General features: G+C 35.9%; 1 protein-coding gene across 5 annotated transcripts in view; it reads right to left on the reverse strand.

The window, feature by feature from the left end:
• The window catches only part of RAD51B (RAD51 paralog B), a 657,748-nt gene that overhangs the window by 581,898 nt on the left and 50,426 nt on the right, over positions 1-25,424 (reverse strand). For all 5 annotated transcript variants that reach the window (XM_060098040.1, XM_060098036.1, XM_060098037.1 and 2 more), the window contains exons 6-7: positions 24,753-24,872; positions 22,657-22,840 (exon numbers count right to left, since the gene is read on the reverse strand). In XM_060098040.1, the coding sequence (XP_059954023.1) occupies positions 22,657-22,840; positions 24,753-24,872 (304 nt within the window). The remainder of the gene's footprint in view (positions 1-22,656; positions 22,841-24,752; positions 24,873-25,424) is intronic.

Raw genomic sequence — 25,424 nt, forward strand, 5'->3', positions numbered from 1 at the left:
ACTTCACCTGTCTGGGTTTTTTTTCTTTTCTTCTATTTACAATATGATGATTAATGTGTCCCAGTCTATTAGACAAGGTTCCTACCCTCAATGAGCTTAGTAGGAAAGATACCATAACTGTTTATCTTACATGCCAGGTGACAAATACAGGTCAGGACAAACATATCGCAGAATAAAATTAGTGTTACAGAAATAGAAATAAGGGATTATATCCAGCTCGAGTCATCGTAAAAGAATTATTTAAGTTAGAACCGAAAGTAGATTTTGATACGCCAGGGAATTGGAGGAAAGGCATGGGGTGTGTGGTGGGGACAGCCAGTGCAGGGAAGGGAATATTAGGAGTGATGAAGAGGAAGGAAAATGCAAGGCGATTTGAGGGCAAGGTGAAGGGAGCAGACTATTTATAAGAATAGCACTATCTAAAAGAACTTTCTACAAAGTGGACATGTTCTATATCTGTGCTGTCCAGGACAGTAGTCACCAGTCACATGCAGCCGCTGAGACTAAAGAACTGAATTTTTAGTTTTATTTAAGTTTATTTAACTTAAAATGAATAGCTACCTGTGGCTAGTGCTTACCATACTAGACAACACACTATTAGAATAAAAACTCAGAATGGGTACTTTTTTTCTGTTGAATAAACAAATGAATGAACAAATGAATGCATGATTGAATGCACACTCAAACGAATATTCCAAATGGTATACTATCTTAGGAAAATGTGGGACACAACGTTGGAAAAGTATGTTAGAGCCAGATTATAGATGGCTTTGAACACAAACTAAAGAGTTTGAACTTTATTTGAAAGGTAATTTTAAAAAATCACTGACATTTTCTTAATAAGAGAAGCATAATAATTGTTTCAGGGTAAGTAACCTGGCAGTAATGAGCAGGCAGTATTGACAGGACAAAATCTGGAAAAAAAGAGAGGTGGGTAGCCTAGGTTAGAGATTCTCAAACTTTTTGATTTCAAGATCCTGTATTACTTTTCTAGGCTATCATAACAAAGTACTGCAAATGGGGTGGCTTAACGCAACAGAAAGATATTCTCACAGTTCTGGAGGCTAGAAGTCTGAAATCAAGGTATCGGCAGGGTCACACTCCTTTGAAGGTTCTGAAGAAGAATGCTTGCCTCTTTCTAGCTTTGGTGGCTCCTGGCAATCCTAGGTGTTCCTTGGCTTGTAGCTGCATCACTACAATCTCTGCCTCTGTCTTCAAGCGGCTTTCTTCCGCATAGATCTCCTCTGTGTCTCTGTATTCAAATCTCCTTCTTCCTTCTCTTATAAAGACACCAGTAATTGGATTTAGGGCCCACCCTAATCCACCATATCCTTATTTTAACTTGAATACAACTGCTGAGATACTGTCTCCAAATAAAGGACCAGGGATTACAACTTGAACATATCTTTTTGGGGACCACTCAACCCACTACAGACCCTGTTGCATGCTTAAAAATTAATGCGGTTCCCAAGGAGCCTTTTTATATGTTGATATTTACCATGTTAGATATTGATATCTACCATATTAGAAATTAAAACTAAGTGCTTAAGTGCCTATCTGCTCATTTATTTTAAGACAATAATAATAAACTCATTGCATTTTAACTTAACACATTTTTATGAACAATAAATGTATTTTCCAAAAAAATTTGTGAAGAGTGGCACTGTTTTATATGTCTGTAAATCACAATCAAAGATGGCTAGATTCTCACATCTACTTCTGCAATCTGTTACAATGCATAGTTTTGGTTAACGTACCTGAAGATAATCTGGCCTCAGATATGTAGTTGGAAAAAGAAGTGTTTCGAGAGCTTTTACAGATAACTATAGATATTCTTCCTTGATAGTACACCAAAGCTCAACAAGTGGTCATTTTTTAAAGGCAAATCAAAACCACAATGAGATATCACTTCACACCTGTAAGAATGGCTATCATCAAAAAGAACACAAATAACAAATGTTATAAAGATGTTAAAAAAAATAGCAAATGTTGGTGAGGATGTAGAGAAAAGGTTAGTTGCTTCTTGAACTACTGTCAGTGAACTTTTGGGGCTCTGTTGCATTGGTCATGTGGAATATATTAGTTATCTTTCCAATGTCAACACATTTCAAACACCATCAATCTCATCAGAAAAGTCTTCAAGTATTGGGAAGTTTTTTCCACATTTTCATTTTTGCTTGGAAGCTTAAATTTTACAACTAGCGATAATAAAATTCTGTTTGTTCATTTTTGGGAAAACTTCTGCCAGATATCAAAGTCTTGAATAACGACAGTTTGTCTATCAGTCTTTTTTTTTTTTTTAATGGTGTTCCATGAAAAAAAATAGTTTAGCTCTCAAACAACTGCAAAAGTGCTCCTCCTTGAGACAACCATTGTACTTCAGAATGCACACATGCATATTGTCAAATAGAGTAACAATAAAACATGTACTCAAGCGGTAAGATTTAATGAAATTAATAATTTTCACGGATTCATTAAGGACATTCTTAAGCAAAACTAGATTTCTTTCACAAGTGTGTAGCAGTGAAGAATGCAATGATTACTAATATAGTTTGGCAGTACTGTCTTAATTTGAGTAAAGCACTACAAATTTACCCTTCATTGTTTTTTCACCATCAGTGCAAAGCCAGGACAATGAAAAAGGCAAATAAGATCTTAGTACAACTATGAAAATATTGATAGTTATGACTTTACATACTCCTGAGAGATTCCCAGGGACACCCACCCTACCCTGGGGAGCCCCAGATCTAATTTTTGCCCTAGGTAAGTGGTTCTCAACTTTGAGGTGTGTCAGAATCACCTGTGACCTCAAATTAATGAATCAAATCTATTTGTACATTGACAAAGCACCATTAGATGAATCTTAGGTGCACCAAAGGTTGATAACTACTGGCCTAGATGACACAGTGATAGATAAAAGTAGGCTTTATAGAAGTGGGAATGAACAGGACCGCCTAGAGGGGTGGGATAGGGAGGGTGGGAGGGAGGGAGACACAGGAGGGAAGAGAAATGGGAACATGTGTATATGTATAACTGATTCACTTTGTTATAAAGCAGAAACTAACATACCATTGTAAAGCAATTATACTCCAATAAAGATGTTAAAAAAAATTGTAAAAAGGAGTGCTTCCAACAGAACCAATAAATCATTTCTTTAAAAAATACTTATAAAATAGAAGTCTTTAGCTGGTAATATTAAAAAACAAAACAAAACAAAGATGAACAACAATAAAAAAGAACTAAAAGACTTTACAGATTGATAAAATGTGAGAATATGAAGAAAATCAACATATCAAAGGTTTTGAGTCTTGATTACTGAAAAAAAATGGTGATACCATTAAGAGAATGAGAGAAGTCAGGAGAAGCTTATCAAGGAACTAAAGAAATAGGAAGGAAGATGAATTACCTTTTTCATGCTCTTCCGGATTAGAATTAATCCCCTCTTCCTCTACATTTGTATCTCTATCTTTAAATTTTACTTCATTTAAAAATGTTACTTTATCTCTCATTGTATTACAGTGTACTGTTTACATGTCAGTCTCCCACTCAGTAGAAATCAAACTCCTTGAGGACCCGAATGAGCTTGAGTGCACCAGTCCTGGGCTCTAACTATATGATCTTGGGAGTGTTACTTACTCCCTCTAGCCTCAATTTTATCATGTTTAAAATGGGGATAAAATGATCTACCTTTTAGAGTAACTGTAAGGATCAGAGAGAAATTTTCATAGTAACTAACATAATTCCTAACACAGTAAAAACTCAGCCAAGAACAATAATAAAATCAATTGGCATAGTGGTATTACCATTAAAAGTACTCCTTTTAGAGCTAACAACTTTCTGATTAAATACAGACCTTTGCCAGTTCTCACTGTAAAGCATACCAGATACCACTCATCCTCAATTAATTACAGAAATGATCAACTAATTTGTGAATTGAATTATCCAATTTATCCTGCCACAGGCTCATTAAGGCCTCTAGAAAAATGGACAAAGAAGAAGTATAATTTTATAATCTGTTTTGCTTTTTTGGAATGCTGCATCTCTTCTGCACAAAAGGTGGAAGAAAAAAAATTCTAAAATAAAATTCCTAGGTTGCTAGTGGATTTAATTTACTCATGCTATCTTTAACCCTCATATATACCAATAATTTACAATTTACAGCAGGAGGACAAAATTATTTTCTCTATTCATGTAACTGAAACATACATCTGGTCTAAAAAGCAGCAGTTTGCAAGAAGAACTCCCCAGAGGTTAATGGGTTAATGGTTCTGGAATAGAAATGCAGTACAAAACTCTAACTAGTTGAAATAGGAATGGGACTGTGGAGAGAATGGGAAGGGGTAATCCTAGGGGAGGTAAGATGCAACTCTCCAAGCTGGCTTTCAGCCAGCACAGCTAGGCGCACATCTCCTGACTTGCCAAAAATAACATTAGGGTCTTTGTGACCACAAGTAGTAAGGACTTCAGTTTTAGGTTTCATCTAAAAATAACTATAAAAACAACCCAAAAAAACCATACATCAGTCAAAGTGTGATGAGAATTTTTTAAACTCTGTATCATGATCCAATAAATGCTGTTTCTATTACAATCAGAAACGGTGCCGCCCCACAACCCCATTATTTCTACATGACATGCTTGGAGGAGGCTGTAGCTCCTTCGAGAAAAAACTCTACAATGTCATAGTAGGATGCTTTCATTGGTAAGTAAATAAAAACTCAATTCAAAGTGCCTTAAAATAACACTTCTCCAGCTTTTGTGTGTATATGAATCATCTGGAGAGCCTATTAAAATGGAGATTCTGATTCAGTAGGACTAGGGTAGGGCCTGAAATTCTTCATTTCCAACAAACTCACAGGTGATGCTGATGATGCCAGTCCATGGACCACAGTTTCCATACCAGGGATTTAAACCATAAAGAAATACATAGATTAATATATCTGGAAACCCAGAGATAAGACTGTTCAATAATGTCATCAAGAACCCATAGCTTGGGACTTCCTGGGTGGCACAGTGGTTAAGACTCTGCACTCCCAATGCAGGGGGCCCGGGTTCAATCCCTGGTCAGGGAACTAGATCCCACATGCATGCCACAACTGAGAGTTCACATGCCACACGAGCTGCAACTAAGGAGCCCACCTGCTACAACTAAGACCCAACACAACCAAATAAATATTTAAAAAGAAAAGAACCCATAGCTTATCTATCTCTCTGAGATACCATCCAAAATGTCAGCTTCATCTTAAGGTTGGCTCAACCTTCTTGGGTACAGTATGGATGATAACATTAATCAGGGCTACATGTTTCCTTGGTCATGTTCCACAGAAGATACAGAGTGGCTCCCATGGATCTCTCATAAGAGCAAGGAAGAACAGCCCCAAAGCTTAAAAAACTTTCCTTGCAGCCTATTTGCAAGGATTAGGTCATGTGCTCATCCCTGAACCACCAAGTGGCAAAGTAACCTTTGGACCAACCAGGCCCACCCCTGAACTGAGGTGAAATCAGCTTTCCTGATGCTTATTGGTTACATGAAAGTAGAGGAATCCTGAAAAAATCATGGGTCCGTTAGGAAGGAAGAAAGAGGAACAGATGCCTAGTAGGCTATAAACAACATCCAATATAAATAAATATTTTCCTCCCTCATCCCATCAATGTTATCTTTTGGTTCTGAATCCAGTGCATCAACTTTTCCAGCTGTTAGAAATCTCATTAGACTGGGACATCTTCAAAATCTTTACTGCCTTTTGTAGGATGGCTTTCAAAGCTCTTTCATCTATTAGAATTCATATTACAGTATAACTATAAAAATAATTTCAAAATACTTATCAATCTAAAATGACAAAGAAGTTTATTACTACAGAATGCATAAGATTATAGCATAATAAGAATAATAATGGCAATAGGATATATAGTAGCCTAGCAGTAATGTAGGAAATAAATTCATAATGTAGGATATATAAATGAATAAATGAATGGATAGATGCATGTGAGCTTTGGTCTCAAATCTATCAATCTTTCCATGGAAGCAAGGCTTCCTCCTAGGGTGAATTATATGGTATGTAAATTATAACTCAATAAAACTGTTTAAAAAAAAAACACTTCCCTTTAATAACACAGAGCAACAATTTGTGGAGAAAACTGTCTAAAAAAGACTTAGCCTCAAGATTTGTCACAAATGCCAAACAACTACTATTTAGTTAAACAAAAATCAGGGTCACAAAAACTGCGTCAGAGGTCTCTGAAAGCAATACCAAAAATGTGGGCTGTGTGATCTGACCCTCAATGCTGCTCTACCTCGCAGAAATTCTAGACTCAGGAAATGTAATATTCTCTAGAAAAAACACTCTTTGCTAGTAAACAGAAAGCAAAGGATGGAGTCAACTATATGGGCTCAAAGCTTGCACAACAGTTGCTCCTAAGAAAAACTTGGCAAACATCTCAGTCATAATATACTAACAGATGAGACTTCTTTTTAAAACTACTAATACTAAAGGAATGTGATCATTTTACAGGTTGGGCTCACTATTTTATAAAGGATTCTATCTTGTATTCGGCACTAACATTATAAAGGGAGAACTATTAATTCAAAATCAGACTATGATGTACAATATAAATTATTATACAAAGCTATCTTCAGATGTGGGTCAATGCTATTCAACTTGAATTCTAATTGGTACCTAATTCAAGTCACTACATAATTCTGGCACTACACAAATCTAGTGAAAGATAAAAATTTTAAGGGTATTATTTTTCACAATAGCCAAGGTATAGAAACAACCTAAGTGTCAACCAATGAATGAATATTATTCAGTCATAAGAAAGAGGGAAATTCTGTCATATGCAATAACATGGATTAATCTGGAGGACATTGTGCTAAGTGAAAAAGGCAGATACAGAAAGATAAATACTGTATGACCTCACTTATATGTGGAATCTTTAAAAAAAAAAGTCAAACTCAGAGAAACAGAGAGTAGAATGGTGATTAAGAGGGGCTGGGGTGGGGGTATGAGCAAATGTTGGTCAAAGAGTACAAGCCTTTGACTAATAAGTTCTGGGCATCTAACTACCTACAAAATGAAAAAGAAATGTCTCTCTGGCCTCCAAGGGCCTCCTTAATCTAGTTATTACTTCCCCTTTAACCTAATTTCCCACCCTCAGTAAAAACTGCTGCTCCAAGTAAGCTGATTAACTTAACGGAAGTTTAAAAGAAAATTTACACTTTTTTTGCTTTTATGTATTTGCTCATTCCATTTGTAATACTTGAATTGCTTCCCTAATCCTAACTGTCCAAATTTTACCTGTCTAGCCCAAGTTCCATCTCTCCCTTTAAGTCAGCCCTAACAAGCCCTCCAGGTGATTTCTATGCACACTCAATACTGACAACCACTAAGATCTCGGGATTATGACTGGCTATTAAAAAACTGAAAACCTCCCTACAGCACTTTAAGTGAATAGGTATTTATTTGTCTCATATAAGAAAATGTCTGAAATCAGACATCCAATGATGTCAACATCCTTAGTGTATTGGTTTATCACATCATGAGCACAGATGATTGCTGCTCCTTCAAGACAGGAAGAAGGGACAAGCAACAAAGGACCATGCCAGAAATATCACTTCCCTTTTATCTGGAAAGTAAAACCTTCCTTAGAAGCTTCCCCTTCCCTACTAAGAAGTCTTCACTTAAATGTGGTGGCAAACTGTATTTTCCAAAGGTGGCCACACCATCATATTTATCCCAGCCCATGTGTTCTTTTTACAATGTGATAGGTACTTCTCCAACTGAGAGGTCATATTCTCTCCCTTTGAATCTGAAAGGGGGACTTGTGATAGTTTTGACCAACAGAGTACAGCAGAAGTGATAATATGTGACTTTTGAGGCACCATCATAAAAAGAATACAGCTTCCATCTGGGGGGCTCTCTCTCTCAGGAAACTCTTAGAACCCAGAAACCATGATGAGACCACGTGTGAATGTTCCAGCTGGGCTTGCAGCAAACACAAGCATTAACTTCCAAACAACAGGAAGGAGTCTTTTCACATCAATACAATCCCAGCCCCCAGTCTTTGAGTCTTCTAGCTGCAGCCTTAGAAATCGTGGAAGAGAGACAAGTGGTCACCACTGGTTTTATATGAACTCTTGACCCACAGGAGAAATAATAAATGATATTTGTTGTTTTAAGTCACTACATTTTGGAATAATTTATTAAGCAGCAATAGAGAACTAAAACAGGTATGATTGGCCAGAACTGGGTCACATGACCATCTTTAGCTGCAAAGAACCTGGGAATTCAGGGAACATGATTGCCATGAACTTAGCTAAGGTGGACACACGGCCACCAAAACATACTCAGGGTCCATTAACAATGCGAGGATGAAAATGAGTACTGGGTAGGCAACTAACAGTACATGCCACAACCACTTGGTTAGTACTCATTATCTACTACCTCATACCACACTGACATTTCCTTAAATATGTGTCTTACATCCACTTAGTAGAATATAAGAGTCTTGAAGGCAAAGACTATTTCATTACAAAATGCCTTAATTGGGAGTTACCTTAAAACTATTAGCTATCTAACTTCTGAAGGGAAATATTTAGGTTATACTTTAGAAAGAACTTCTAGGTCCTAGAAACCGTGAGGTTCTGAAACAAACGCACAGAAAAGGTTTTATAATTTTTTTCTGCAGTTTTTTTTTCAGAATAATTTCTCTGGGAAAATGATGGTGTGACTGAACAATGGAATAAGCTTTGACAATGCCCTGCAGTATACAGACAAATATCAACTGACCCCAGAGTTAGACTGAGTCATCACAATGGTGTTTGGAAATCCTGTACAAAGCTGACCAATACAGGCACTAGCTCAGACTTTTATAGAGATAAACATTGATGCAGGCTAATTAACAACTGCAGGGTACTTTGTAAACATAAAGTGCTAGATATTTATTTTTAAATAATCGCACTGATTTAGCAATAAATGATAAATTTACTCTTAGTAGAACAGTAACACTACTGTAGTTCCTAGAGATGACACTAGCCCCCAAGTACTCCTGACCGCTCATGATTTTCAGCAAGTCTCTATTTCTTTAAACAATGAGAAGAGTAATATAGAAATCAGATGTTATTGCAATTTAATTTAAAAATAAATCTTAACACTAGTCAGAAAACATTCCAAAACTTTTATTTTAACTAAACAGAAATGTCACCTAAATTTAAACAACTCTGATTTATCATTCTAATAACTAAAGCTGAAAACAGCCACTTCAGTTGGTTATGAAAATATCAACTAATACTCACATAGTGCTTCAGAATTTACAGTCCTTTCATAGATAGATAGATAGATCTTCCTATAAAATTATTATATATGAGTGCTTTGTTAACTGTAAAAATCTCTATAAGTTAGTAATTCAGCAATATGTGTTTACTATTATTCATCTACTACAGTATTAGTAATAATATTACTATTATTAGTAATAATAAAATTAAAGGCTTATGAGGCAAGAACTTTTTTTTTTTTTTTTTGCGGTAGGCGGGCCTCTCACTGTTGTGGCCTCTCCCCTTGCGGAGCACAGGCTCCGGACGCGCAGGCTCAGCGGCCATGGCTCACGGGCCCAGCCGCTCTGCAGCATGTGGGATCTTCCCAGACCGGGGCACGAACCCGTCTCCCCTGCATCGGCAGGCGGACTCTCAACCACTGCGCCACCAGGGAAGCCCGAGGCAAGAACTTTTATGCCCTTTCTACAGATAAGGATATTGAGGCTGAGGAAGGAGAATTGACTGGTCCATAATCACACAGTTGAAATACATTTGGTACTTAAACTCATATCTTCTGACTTGAAATTCTGGGGTACTTTCTACTGCATCTTCCTATTTCTATAAAATGTTTACTTCTTCAAAGCATGATTCCCAAAGATGGGAAGAGAAAAGTGAAAGGAGAGGTCTACTGTTGAACAGAGAACTGTCATTTCTAAGGCTGTAGAGCAGGCCAATCTCATGTCATTGGACAACCCAGTAAACTAAGCTAAAGATCACAAAGAAAAACAAAAGAGAGATTCATTACAATAAGAAATGAAACCAACTGCAGTAACTTTAAACTAGGAGCATTAAAAAAAAAAACTTTTCACATTATAACATTTTCAGTATTGCTTTAAAATACTGCACTTTTGTTATCATAACTATAAGCATCACTTTATTCCAGTTCAAGTCAAAACTGTCCCTCCCTCAAATATATACACTAAAGATCCTTTGAGTCATGATGCTTATAAAAACTACCTTAAGTTGTAAGTTCCTAGGAACTTTTAATTAAATTCATGAACATCCAATTTTACGGGACACATCTGGAAATGCCATGAAACTGAAACATCTCCTGTCCGGTCACAGCACATATTAAGTCTTCATTAAACCTCAAAGCAAAATCTTAGGAGGCTGTCTGTACTTCAGATGTTCCCTAAGAGAGGTCCAAAGTACAAGTGTTTAGGAATTATTTTCCTAAGAGAGCATACTTACCACAGGATTTAAGCTATGACTGGCCAATTCCAGCTGGAAAATATAGAAACCCAACAAGTCTTTAGCACATTCACTAGCAGATAAAAGGCATTAATTATACTCAACATACATGTACAATTTATATGCAGTGGAAAAGCAATCAAAGCTGCAAGTATTCAAATATTTCTTTTACTTGAAATACCAATACGACTAACAGAGAAGCACTTCTACCATTACACTTCCAAACAACAGTCAAAGCATTAAGCAAAGTGTGAGACTTCCCATTGAAAAAGGCTTGGAAGAAAGAATTCTGAGTACTGAACAGCTTTTAGTATTACAATAAGAAGTAAGGGAGCAAAATAATTTTGATAACTGCATTAGGAAGCAAAGTTCCACTGGAAATAAAAACATGTGCATTGGAATCAGACATATCTGAGTTCAAATCCTACCCTTTCCACTTACCTAGCCGTGTGGTTCTGGGACAGTTATTTAACCCTTACAAACCTGAATTTCTTCAACTATAAAACAGGAATAATATAACCTACCTCATAAAGTTATTTAACATATTAAATGAAAAATGTTTGAAATGTACTCACTACAATACCTGGAACAAAGTAAGTACTCGATAAGGTGCAGCTATTTATAATTTACAGGCTTTCAAGTATTTCAAGATGATTTAAATAAACTAGACCAATTTCAACAACTATGTACTTTTGCCAGTAAAACAATACAAACTCTGGGATACTAAATAAGGTCCTTGATCTTAAAAGGGACTTCAAAACCCAAACATTTATGATCAACTTTTAAAAGAAGTTTAGGTTTTCAAATTGTTAATGGTAAGAACGAGAACAGTTGTTCTCCTTCTACCCACATATGTTTATTTTTCTCTCCTATAACAATCAAAATAGTATTAGGGATTAAAGAGCTATCATTCGATTTAATGTTTTACTTTTAATAAGACACTTCCCAGCAGAGACTGAATCAACATTAAGAGAATCAAAACAAATAAGAGGGCTTTCCTGGTGGTGCAGTGGTTAAGAATCTGCCTGCCAATGCAGGAGACATGGGTTCAAGCCCTGGGCCGGGAAGCTCCCACATGCCACTGAGCAACTAAGCCCGTGAGCCACAACTACTGAAGCCTGTGCTCTAGAGCCCACAAGCCACAACTACTGAGCCCACATACCACAACTACTGAAGCCCGTGCGCCTAGAGCCTGTGCTCCCCAACAAGAGAAGCCACTGCAATGAGAAGCCTGTGCACCGCAAGGAAGAGTAGCCCCCACTCGTCACAACTAGAGAAAGCCTGCGCACAGCAACGAAGACCCAACACAATCAAAAATAAATAAATTTATTTTTTTAAAAAACCAATAAAAACAAAGTTTTATAAAGAGCTACACAAAGGAAAGATATAATTTTTCTAGAATTATTCTCACTAACTAATGAAATAAAATAAAGGTTTAGTCTAATCTATGAGTTTCAGCCACCTGAATGAATATAAGGTATCTTTAAGGATAATCTGACTTCAAATGTGAGTCAGCAAACACAAGGCACTTATGAAAAACAAAAAAAAAATGTAAAAGACGTTTCTTACCTCACAGAATTCCCACAGTGTTTGCTTTCAGTAATTAATATGAAAGTAATCAAAGTAAACCAAAAATTATATGATTTCTGAAAAATCATACAGTAACATTACACAACAATAAAATGTAACTCTAGAGTTTTGATGGCTTAATTACATATATCTAGAGTGTAGGATTTCTATTTCACAATTAGAGAAACTTCATTAGGCTTTCACAGAAATGCAAATCCTGAATTTTTACATTTATGAAGAGAATAAATGTCAAAATTGGGTTCATACATACCTTTTTCTTCGATCTCACAAGTCATAAACATTCTATTCCAATTTTGTAATTTAAAAAACTTTAATTATTTTAAACGCATTGGCCTAGCTTCCTATTTTTTTTAATTTTCAATATTTATTAGTATCTAAGATAAGTCATAATCCTATAAGTTAAACCCACTTTGCATGATGGGAGAGCTAAAAGTAAAAGAAAAGAAATTCTGGCCCATATGAAATTTACCATTAAACTGAGAAAAAAATATTTTTATGCTTTTGTCAAATAATAATAAAAAGTTTAACCTTGTAATATTTGCCTCCCTCAAAACAAAAACAGTTTCCACTTGCCAAAGATTTTAAACCCTTATGTCCTTAAAATATGATAATAGGGAATATACATTTTAATTAATTTTTCTAAACAGCTTTAAATATTTTATGAGCATTAATATTTCAAAAGAAATCACATTATGCAATAAATTAGAGCAATGCATTTTCTCAAAGAACATACAATCAAGAACACAAATAGAAACAAGAGAAAATCAAGAACACAGATGGCAACAAGAGAAAAACCTGTCAGAACCACACCTCAGTAAAATAATTTGGATTTTAACAATGTTCATTGAAAATAAGACTTTTCCTTCTTAGAATGTTTAAATAGTATATCCAAATTTTTCTTGATATAGCAGTTTTCTAAATATTGGTAACTGGTACTAGTTCCCTTACAGCAGAAAACATCTGCACAATATCAAGAAATGAAGGTAAAAGAAGATAGAGGGGAAAGAAACAGGAAACTTCAGTGTTACTCATATACCAACAACTGAAGTTACTTGTTGAAAATTCTCTGAAACAGTAAAAATTTAGATCTTGGCATTTTGTGCATTTTTTTGATATTTGTACGGGCCTGTTCAAGATACATTGGAAGCATTTTCAAAGAAGCACCACCATCATTCTGTAGGTCTCAGAAAGAAAGAGAATCCTACTGTAGGAAAAAATCTCAGAACTGGCACCCAAGAGATCTTACATTCTACCCATTCATCTGCCCTCTCCTATGCTAAAAATAGGAGAACAAGTAAGGTCACCTCTCGGCCTCATTCTCATCTATAAAATGAAGGGGCTAATCTAAATGATCTTTAAGGTCTTTTTTGGCAAAAAAAAATCTCATTATTTTAACCTAATACATAATTAACAATATGTATAATAACTTTTGTATGATATTTAGAAATCAATGATAACAAGCAACATATATTACCATAACCACAATTCATTTTATACAGGTAATATTTAAATTCTTCTCCTATGTTATTTTCATTAATTATAGTTTTAGAGCCTACTGTTTTTTCTAATACTAGCATGGACACACTTTAAAAAGACAAGGGTCTTCTATAATGGAAAAGAATCTGAAAAAGAATATATACATATATGTATATGTATAACTGAATCACTTTGCTGTACACTTGAAACAAACAAAACATTGTCAATTAACTATACTTCAATTAAAAAAAAAAAGACAGGGCTTCCCTGGTGGCGCAGTGGTTGAGAGTCCGCCTGCTGATGCAGGGGACACGGGTTCGTGCCCCGGTCTGGGAAGATCCCGCGTGCCGCGGAGCGGCTGGGCCCGTGAGCCGTGGCCGCTGAGCCTGCGCGTCCGGAGCCTGTGCTCTGCAACGGGAGAGGCCACGGCAGTGAGAAGCCCGTGTACCGCAAAAAAAAAAAAAAAAAAAGACAAAGGTTTTTCATCCTACATCCCAATAGCAGAGTGTCCCTTAAACTTCCCCCACAAAGTAGAGGAAAAAACTTCTACAAGACTAGTACAACTGTGTTTCTCAAACTGTAGTCGGTGAACATATTCAAAGTTTTGTAAATTGTCTCTGAGAATTTTTATATTTTATATTTCCATTTCAATGATAGCCTCAAAATATTAGTATAGGCATTTTATAATTAAAAACTGCCAACAGATATTAATGTGTATTTTCAATCAAGTGATGTCAAGTGGTACAACTTTAATTGTCAGAGACAAAAGTAATGGCAGAATTCAAACGTAAATGCATTCATGCCCAGGTAAGGGCCAAATGACGTTACCCTTCCCAACCAGAAGGTTTTGTAGTAGTTCAAAGTTGAGTCATCACATGAACTACAGTAAATACACACACACACACACACACACACACACACGTACACATATAATTCAAAAGAAGCTATGCTATAAGTTATTTATATTGCAAGTAATAATTTAATTTAGCAAATGATCATCTATAACATTAGAATTACTTTGAATAGTATTGTTTATTCAATACAACCCGCTTTTATGGTTTCATAAGTATGATTTAATTTGAAGAGTTATTAGCTAGTTTTATAATTCTATATATTTCTGTGATATTATAATAAATCTGAAGTCAGAAATGGGGGTTAAGAGTATATCACTTGCATTTAAAAGGGGCCAATGCCTTAAACTAGCTTGAGAAAACACTGTTTTATGAGCAGACTGCTCTCGTACCCTTCTTCCAAATTCCTTAATATAATGGTAGCACCAGCCCTGGGTCCAAGGCTAGGGAGAAAAGAGAAGGGTCCAGATCAGGGGATGGCAAATTGTGGCCCATGGCCCTCCATCTGGTTTTGTAAACAAGATTTTATTGAACTATAACCATACCCATTCGTTTACAAATTGTTTATGGCTACTTTTATGCTACCATGGCTGAGTTGAGTAGTTACCACAGAGACATTAGGGCCCACAAAGCCTAAAATATGACTATCTGGCTCTTCACAGAAGAGCAAAATGAGTATGGGCTCACTGGCATCTGAAAGTCCTGGGGCAAACAAGTGGGAAACAAAGTATTACTGTTTCTAGAAGGAAATAAGACAAAAAGATTCTCTGATTTATAAAAGGAAGGTGTTAATATTAGATATAAGGATTCCTTACAGCTTTTTTTATTTGTTAAGCTGTATAAAAGAACAACCAATTACTACTATAAGGGAAATACTTTTTTTTTTAAGCACTATCCTCTTTTCCAAGGATCTACTGAAAAATGGGCACTATCCCACTGTTTTAAAGTTGGGCTTTACTGGACTTCCCTGGTAGCACAGTGGTTAAGAATCCGCCTGCCAATGCAGGGGACACGGGTTTGATCCCTGGTCCGGGAAGGTCCCACATGCCGCGGAGCAACTAAGCCTGTGTGCCACAACTACTGAGCTTGAGCGCCACAACTACTGAAGACCACGTGCTTAGAGCCTGTGCTCCGCAACGAGAAGCCACCACAATGAGAAGCCCACGCACTGCAACAAAGAGTAGCCCCCATTTGTCGCAACTAGAGAAAGCCCATGTGCAGCAACATAGACCCAACACAGCCAAAAATAAAATAAATAAATAAATTTATTTTAAAAATAAAAATAAAGTTGGGCATTATTACTCTCACTTTACACATTAGGAAACTGAAAAACAGAAAAGTAATTAAGTTATAGTTATACAGGTAGTAAATGGAGGAGTCTGAATTCTAACCCACATCTGTTTGGGTTGTTTCTGGTGTTTGGTGATTATGAATTACACTACTAAAAACATTTTCAGATTTTTGCATTATATATATATCATTTATTAGGGTAAAAAAAATACCTAGGAGAAAGACTGCTCGGTCATATAGTTAAAGTAGATGTTTAACTTTACAAGAAACTGTCAAAATGTTTTCCAAGGTGGCAATACCATTTAGCATTTCTGTCAGCATGTAGGAGAATTCGAGCTGCTCCGTATCCATGTATCCTTGTCAGCATTTGGTATTGTCAGGGTTTTTCTTTTGTTTTTTGAACCATTCTAATAGGGGTATAGTAGTATTTCATTGTCATTTTACTTTGCATTTCCCGAAAGACTAATAATTTTGAGCAATTATTTGCCACCTGTATATCTTATTTGCTCAAGTGTTTATCCAAATCTTTTGCCCATTTTAAAAATTAGATTGTTACTGAGTTTTCATAGCCCTTTATATTTCTAGTTACCAGTCCTTTAACATATGAGTTGCACAAATATTATCTCCCAGTCTGTGGCTTGTTTTTTCATCTTCTTAAGTATCTTCAAAGAATAGAAATGTTCATTTTTTATGTTTTTTTAAATAAATTTATTTTTGGCCGCATTGGGCCTTCATTGCTGTGTGTGGGCCTTCTCTAGTTGTGGCGAGCAGGGGCTACTCTTCATTGTGGCGCGGACTTCTCATTGTGGTGGCTTCTCTTGTTACAGAGCACGGCAGGCTCTAGGCGTGTGGGATTCAGTAGTTGTGGCACATGGGCTCAGTAGTTGTGGTTCACAGACTCTGGAGTGCAGGCTCAGTAGTTGTGGTGCACGGGTTTAGTTGCTTCACGGCATGTGGGATCTTCCTGGAACAGGGCTCGAACCCGTGTCCCCTGCATCGGCAGGTGGATTCTTAACCACTGTGCCACCAGGGATGTCCCTGGTGCACTTTCTCTTTTTTTTTTTTTTCCGTACACGGGCCTCTCACTGTTGTGCCCTCTCCCGTTGCGGAGCACAGGCTCTGGACGCGCAGGCTCAGCGGCCATGGCTCATGGGCCCAGCCGCTCCGCGGCATGTGGGATCTTCCCGGACCGGGGCATGAACCCATGTCCCCTGCAACGGCAGGTGGACTCTCAACCACTGCGCCACCAGGGAAGCCCTCTGGTGCATATTTTTAATGTCATTTAAGAAATCTTTGCCTGGCCCAAGGCCACAAATATTTTCTCCCATGTTTTTTTTCCAGAAGTTTTATAGTTTTAGGTTTTATGTTACAGTGTGTAAACCATTTTGAGTTGGGTTTCTATAATAGTACAAGTCAAGATTTGTTTGTTTTTTACATATGGATATCCAATGGTTCTAGCACAATCTGTTGACAAACTATCCCTTTTCCACTGAATTACCTTAGCATCTTTGTTCAAAATTAACTGACTGTAAATCTATGGATTTATTTCTGCACTCTCTATTCTGTTCCATTGATCTGGTGTCAATCCTATCACTAATACAACACTGTCTTAATTACTGTGGCTTTCTAGTAGGTCTTAAAATCAGGGAGTGTGAGTCTTCTAACTATACTTTCCTTTTTATAAATTATTCTAACTGTTCTCTATCTTTTGCTTTTCTACATAAATTTCACAGTCAGATTGTTGATTTCTACCCAAAAGCCTACTGGGATTTCGATTGGGATTGTGTATTGAATACATAGAGCAATTTGGAGAGGATTAACATCTTGACACTGGTGAGTCTTCAGTCCGTGAGCATGGTATGTTTTCATTTATTTAGGTCTACTTTGAGTTCTCTCATCAATGCTTTATAGTTTTCAGTATAAAAATCTGACATATATTTTGTTTCATTTATCACCAAGGTTTCATGGTTTTGGTATTCTTATTAATGGTACAAGTTTTCAATTTCAGTTTCTAATTGTTCACCACTAGCATATAGAGAAACAATTAATTTCTATATATCGATTCTTGTATCCTGTAATCTTGCTAAAATCATTTGTTAAATCTAGTAGTTTTTTGGGTAAAATCTTTGGGATTTTCTACCAAACATATCATATTGTCTATGAACAAAGATAGTTTTATTTCTTCTTTTCTAATCTAAATACAGGTATACTTAAATTCCTTTTCTTGCCATATCACACTGGCTAGAGTCTACAATACACTGTTGATTAGAAAAGGCAAAAATGGGCCATCTTTGCCTTATTCCCAATCTTAGGAAGAAAAAATTCAATATTCACCATTAAGTATGATGTTAGCTGTAGGTTTTTAGTAGATGCCCTTTATCAGGTTGAGAAAGTTCCCTTCTACTCCTGGTTTGCTCAGAGTTTTCATCATGAATAGCTAATGAATTTTGTCAACTGTTTTTCCTTCCTACATCTACTGAGATGATCCTTTTTTTTTAATGTGCTGCTGTAGTAAATTTTATATTTTAATGTTGCATTCAAAATCAATGAAGCACTCCTGAAATAAGTTGTACTTGGTCATGATGTAGTTATCCTTTTTATTTATTGCTGAATTTAATTTGTTAATATATTTTAAGGATTTGTGTATTTATGTTTATGAGGAACATCACTCTGCAGTTTTCTTATAAATTTTCTGGAAGATTTGTATAGAATTGATATTATTTCTCCCTTAAATGTTTGATAGATTTTACCAGTAAAGACTTTGGACCTAGCATTTTCTTTGTGAGATTTTTAATTATAAATTCAACTCCTTTAACAGATATAGGACTATACGGGTTATCTCTTTCTTCCTCAGTAAGCTTTGATAGTTCATGTATTTCAAAGAATCTATCCATTTCATCTAAGTTATCAAACTTACTGAAATGAAGTTGCTCATAACATTCCCTTATTATTCATTTAATATTTATAGGACCTTCAGTGATATCCCCTCTTTCATTCTTGATACTGTTAATTTGTTTTTCTCTTGGTCAGTCTGGTGACAGTTTTATCAATTTTATTAATCTTTTCAAAGAACTAGCTTTCTATTTCATTGATTCTTTTCTCTATTGTTTCCTATTTTTAATTTCATGGATTCATGCTTTTATCTTGATTATTTCCTTCCTTCTGCTTATTTTGGGTTTAATTTGTTCTTCTTCTTGTATTTTTTACAAGCTTAGATCACTGATTTGAAAACTTTCTTCTTTTCCAGTATAAGCATTTAATTAAATAAACTTCCCTCTAAGCACTGATTTAGCTGCAATCCACAAATTTTGATATGTTGTATTTTCATTTTTATTTACGTCAAAATATTTTCTAAGTTCTCTTGTGATTTATTCTCTGACTCATGGGTTATTTAGAAGTGTTTTTGTTTAATTTCCAAATATCTGTGGATTTTCCAGACATGTTTCTGTTATCAATTTCTAGTTTAATTCTCTTGGGGTCAAAAAACACACTTTGTATGATTTCAATCTTTTAAATATGTTGAGATTTATTGTATGTCCCCAAATATGGTCTATATTGGTGAATATCTCATGTGTACCAGAAAGGAATACATATTCTGCAGGCATTTGAATAGAATGTTTTGTAAATACCGATTAGATCAAGTTGACTGATTATGTTATCCAAGTCTTCTGGCTTTCTGCCCATTAATTCTATCAATTACTCAGAAAGGATGTTGAAATCTCCACACATGCAGGCATGCTTGCATACAAACACACATATAATCATCTTGCATATCCATGGGTTCCATATCTGTGGATTCAACCAACCATGGATCAAAAATTCTCACTTGGAGAATTTTTTTTTCTAATCTATGATACATTTTACTTTTTTATTTTTTATTAATTTTTATTGGAGTATAGTTGCTTTACAATGCTGTGTTTACTTGGAGAATTTTTGATGCAAAACCCTGGACACAAAACCCACAGATAAGGAGGACAACCATTTTATATAAGGGACTTGAACATCTGCAGATTTTGGTATCTGCAGGGGTCCTGGAAACAAGCCTCTGCAGATACTGAGGGACAACTGTACATACCATACACAAATATATACACAATGTGACAATCGAAATTAAATACAAATTATATTTTAAGCTTTTTTCCCACATTTTAAAAGCACTGAAAGTTCACTGTAGAGAAATATTTAAATTCAATGAAGTACTCAACCCACAGCCAAGTTGGTTTTACTCTTTACTCTCATTTGAATGAAGATATCTAGAGTGTATCAAAATGTCAGGCATCTTGGCCCTATCCACCATCTCAGATCCACAGCCAAAGGACAGACTGGAATGCTTGGCTTTCTACCCAATCTTCAGAGGCCATCAGACACTCACTTACCACAGTTTTACTAAACTGAGATAAATCTCTTCTAATTCCTGGTTCTGTGATACTATCTAGATCTCTAAAGCCTTTTCCAAGTTTAAGAATCTTAAGAATTCTTTTTCTTCCTATAAGACACCAGTGTGAACTGAGTCCAGCTCCCATATGATAAGATTCTGCCATCTAAAGTTATATTTTATTACTATTATAAATAGTAGACAATATTAAAGATAGGATCAAAGTAGAGATAAAAGCAAACAATAAAATTTAAGTTCAGTATAAACATACATAAGATTAAATCAAGTCTAAGAAGAAAAGCAGTATCTAAATTCATACATTCAAAAACACTTACTGAGTGCCTACTATGTGTTAGGCACTATTCCTGGCATTGAGAATAAAGCCATGAACAAAGTAGACAGAATCCCTTTAACCGTACTATGGGGTGGTGGGGACACACAAACAATAAACATAAATATATAATGCTAGAGGGTGAAAACTATGATGGAGGAACATAAAGCATAATAAGAGACATGGAGAGGCAGGGAGTGTGGTTAATACTTATATGGTCAGGGAAGCCCTCACTAATAACAGGAGATAATATGGATAATGGATATAGCGGAGGGATATTCCAGGCTGAGGAAGAACAGCAAACACTTCTTGGGGCAGGAATGTTTGTTGGCACGTTTAAGTACCAGGAAGCATAAGGTTTGCTAATTTGAAAGGTATAATGAACCAGAAAACAACACACCTTTTAAGGCATTTACTTCCATATGAAACCACCTATTCAAAGTATAGCATAAAAGCTTAAAAGTTTATGAATTTCCATTTAAGTGAGGTAATTAGGCTAGGAAAATTCTGTGATTTCCTAAAGGAATTATTTTTCAAAAGCCTTCTAAAACCAATACTGATTTGTCAGAAAAACCAATACCATACTGTGTTACCTAAGTACATGTTATATTCTGCATTTACCTCTGAACAGAAAAACAAAGGCAAAGACAGAAGGATATGAGGATAATAAGTACCTATTCTTTCAGAGGGCTCTATTAAAAACAAAGAAAAGCAGAAACCTTTTCTCACTCAGGAAAATAAATAATCACCTCAGAAAAAACTGAAACACATTAGCCTACAATTACAATTTAAAAGCAAACAGGGACTTCCCTGGTAGCCCAGTGCATAAGACTCCACACTCCCAATGCAGGAGGCCCATGTCAGGGAACTAGATCCCACATGCGTGCCGCAACTAAGAGTTCGCATGTCACAACTAAGGAGCCTGCCTGCCACAACTAAGACCCGGCGCAACCAAATAAATAAATAAATATTTTAAATAAATAAAAACAAATATAACTTTTAAAAAGTGAATTTTCATATTTTACACAAGATTAAGTCAGACAACAATATGAATAAAATAAACATATATACTTAACTTTTCCACTCAATCAAGTAACTCTATAAAATATTTTTAAATTCCCTTATTCTCCTTGACCAGGGAAAATACGGATTTGAATTTGTCCTTTTAAGCAACTATAATAAAATTTAAAAAATAAGCATCATCCAAGATAAGCTTTACAGCACTTGATTCACCGGGAATTACACCATATAATCCAAAATATGAATTTAAAAGCCATTAAAACATGTAGAATTTTTTGAATGCCACATTTTCTCCCTCGACTTCTTGCTTAGGTTTATAAATCTCAAAGGCTACGTGGTAGTTTCCACTAACAGTACATATTCTCTATGTTACAAAGATCCAAGCTTTTAATTTTCCAAACAAATCTAAAAATTATAAAATCATCACTAAATTTTATCTCAGTTTAAGGAATTTTCCTATCTTCTGTTGAGATGATGCATGGCTAAAATTGAAAAGTCTGACAATGCTAAATGTTGGTGAGACTTCAGAGCAAGTTGCACTCTCCCACACACTGCTAACGGGAATATAACTTAGTACTCATAGCCTACCCACCACAAACCCTTGCAATACACCTCATCTTCAGATTTCCTGATCACAATTCCCACTACTGAAAGTCATGCCAAGAGTAATTTTTCAAGCTTTCCTTACTTACGCTTTCATTACTATCACTCCAAACACCCTAAAAAATCAACCTCTGGCTTTTGAAGCAAACCAAATCCTATGGTGTACAAAACAGCACTGAACACAATAACAATATCTAAACCTTAAATACTTGTAAAACTGACAACTTATGCCATAAAATAAAAAGCTGTATAGAAACAGACACAGGCAATTTCATAGAGTTTTAATACTCATTACTTATCTCAGTGTGATAAAAGTAATATAAAGACATGCACAAAGACTAAACAATGAGAGAGAAGAAAAGTACTGACTATAGGAACTTTGGAAAACAATATTTAAATCTTCTTAGGCTCAAATTGTGAAAAGGATGAAATAATCTCAAGAGATGAACAAATTTTAGAAGATGGTGGTATTTGCTATAGCAATTAGACTGTGCTACCATTAAAAAGTCATGTTTTAATTTCCTTTTAATTATATTATTTGATGTTATAAGTTAGTGAAAATATAAAAGAAAGGAACAAAAGAAAGAAAGAGGAAAAAAAGAGAAAAAGAAAAACTTACTGGGATTGAAAATTCCTCAGCCAAATACTTCAAAGAGGCTGCTTCTCTTGCCAAGAACTTGTTCCTTTCTCTCATGTTGCCCTGAAGTTGTGTATCAAACTCCTTTCTTACCACAGAAGCAACAGAGTCAATAACCACAAGTTTAACTCCTTTTGAAATAATTTCTTCTTCCAAGGATTCAATCCTGTAAAAGCAGAATTTATAAAATAGTGGATAAATTTAAGGTTTAATTTTTAAAAATAGGGCATGGAAAAGTTAACTACCTTTAAAACAACAAATTATTCTTCCCTAAGTTGCAGTAATTATTGCAGATATTCAATAAACATACATTATTTTCAGATCTTCTATATATATTGCACTCTTTTGGAAATAGGACAAAATGTTTTCATTTAGCTTCACTCCTTGGTTTCCTTTTCTTTTTAATCAAACATTTATCTAATCTACCTCAAATGTGAAATGTGTCGATATTTATTTCTCTTCTGACAATTTGTATCAGCTCAAATGTAGATATTACTGCTTATCCACTTTTTTAAAAGTTAATTAATTAATTAATTTTGGCTGTGTTGGGTCTTCGTTTCTGTGCGAGGGCTTTCTCTAGTTGCGGCGAGCGGGGGCCACTCTTCATCGAGGTGCGCGGGCCTCTCACTGTCACGGCCTCTCTTGTTGCGGAGCACAGGCTCCAGACACGCAGGCTCAGTAGTTGTGGCTCACGGGCCCAGTTGCTCTGCGGCATGTGGGATCTTCCCAGACCAGGGCTTGAACCCGTGTCCCCTGTACTGGCAGGCAGATTCTCAACCACTGCACCACCAGGGAAGTCCCCTTGGTTTTCTTATGATACTGCTAAAGCTCCAGTTTAGAGCAAAACTGCTTGCCGTAGCCAGGCTCCAAAATGGTCCCCACTTACTCCCACCTCCTGCTATTCACATCCTTGTGGAATCCCCTCCCACATTGTACCAGGGTTGTCCTGTGGACCAATAGCATATGACAAAATGACAGTACACCGTTTCTGAGAGCAGGTTGTGAAAGACTACAGCATCCATCTTGGGCTCTTTCTTACTTGCCCACTCTCTCTCAGAGCACTGGCTCCGGCGGAGGCAAGATACCATTGTGGACCAAAAATGTCGCCTGCCACATCAGTAAACAAAGGATGTTGAGGCCATCAAGCCATCAGCCACTGCAGCTGCCCTGACTGTGTACCCTGAGGGAATTTAGGATAGAGAAAAGCAAGATACTGTCCCTAGACAGTTAAGGTGCATATCAAAGGAATGATTTCAATGAGCCCAGACTCTTGCATTTCCCATACATACAAAAGTGCTGAATTCATTAACTCAAGATGTTTGTTCTTTCTTTAATTAACAGTAATTTTTTGATGTTTCAACTACCTTGTTTTTGTTGCAAAAACTCCTATATCCTGGCTTCTCCCTTACCTCTTTGGAGCAGTCCCTCAGAGCTATCTGAGAGGCTGCCTCCTAGGCTTAAGTCCTCAGTATGTCTGCTGAATAAAACATAATTCTCAACTATTAGGTTGTGTGCTTTTTTTTTTTTTTTCCAGTCAACAACATGTTGTAAGCAGCCCTATGGAGAGACCCACATAGTGAGAACTAGAGGCCTCTCCAGGAAGGAAGGGAGGCCTTCCAGCAACTACATGAATGACCCTGGAATTCTCCAAGATTCTCCAGCCTCAAGTGACCCTTGAGATGACTACAACCCTGGCCAACAGCTTAACTGCAAGCTCTTGAGCAACCCTGAGCCAGAAATACTCAGCTAAGCCATTCCCAGATACCTAACCCTCAAAAACTATGTGAGATAACAGATGTTTACTGTTTTAAGCTGCTAAACTTTGGGGTAATTTGTTAATGGAACAGTAGATAATATACCACTTAATTAGTTAAATCTAAAACATTTTATTCATTTAAAATATTTTTCATTTTTAAAGAAATACTTCAACCAATAGTAGTAAATAAAGAACACTGAAATAATTATTTCTCATAATCCTAATTTGTAGGGACTTTTTTTTACTCAGAAGCTGAAAACATGAAAAACAAAAAATAAATCTTCAAAGTATTACTAAAATACCAAAATCTAAGACAGCATACCTTTGTAGAACTTCATCACAGCTGAGTTCCCGATAAAGATGAACTTTACTGCTTGTCAAAAGTAACTTTTCTTCAGTGTTAAAATATCTGGGAAAACGAGATTCTGCTATCTCAACCAGTCTGTGGAGGAACAAATAGCACAAGCAAAAACAGTCAATATTTTTTTGCCATTTGCAGCAACATGAATGGAGGATATTATGAAGTGAAATGAGTCAGACAGAGAAAGATGAATACTGTATGATATCACGTATATGTGGAATCTAAAAGAATACAATAAACTAGTGAATATAACAAAAAAGAGGCAGACTCATAGATACAGAGAACAAACTAGTGGTTACCAGTGGGGAGGGGAGGGGAGGGGCAATATAGGGTTGGGGGTGTGGGAGGTTCAAACTACTGGGTTTAAGATAGGCTCGAGGGTATATTGTACAACATGGGGAATGTAGCCAATATTTTGTAATAACTAAATGGAAAGTAACCTTTAAAAATTGTACCAAAAAATTAAAATAAATACATAAATAAAAATAGTCAATATTTAAAGCCACACAAATTTTACTTAGGAAACTCATAAGCCATAAGTAACACCGGAAAAAAAGCCTTATCAATAGAGCAGGTATTAAAAACAAAAAAGAGCAGGTATAAGCAAAATGACTTCATATACAATTATGGAAT

The sequence above is a fragment of the Mesoplodon densirostris genome, chromosome 4 (genome assembly GCF_025265405.1).
Source record: "Mesoplodon densirostris isolate mMesDen1 chromosome 4, mMesDen1 primary haplotype, whole genome shotgun sequence".
Classification (NCBI taxonomy): Eukaryota; Metazoa; Chordata; class Mammalia; order Artiodactyla; family Ziphiidae; genus Mesoplodon; species Mesoplodon densirostris.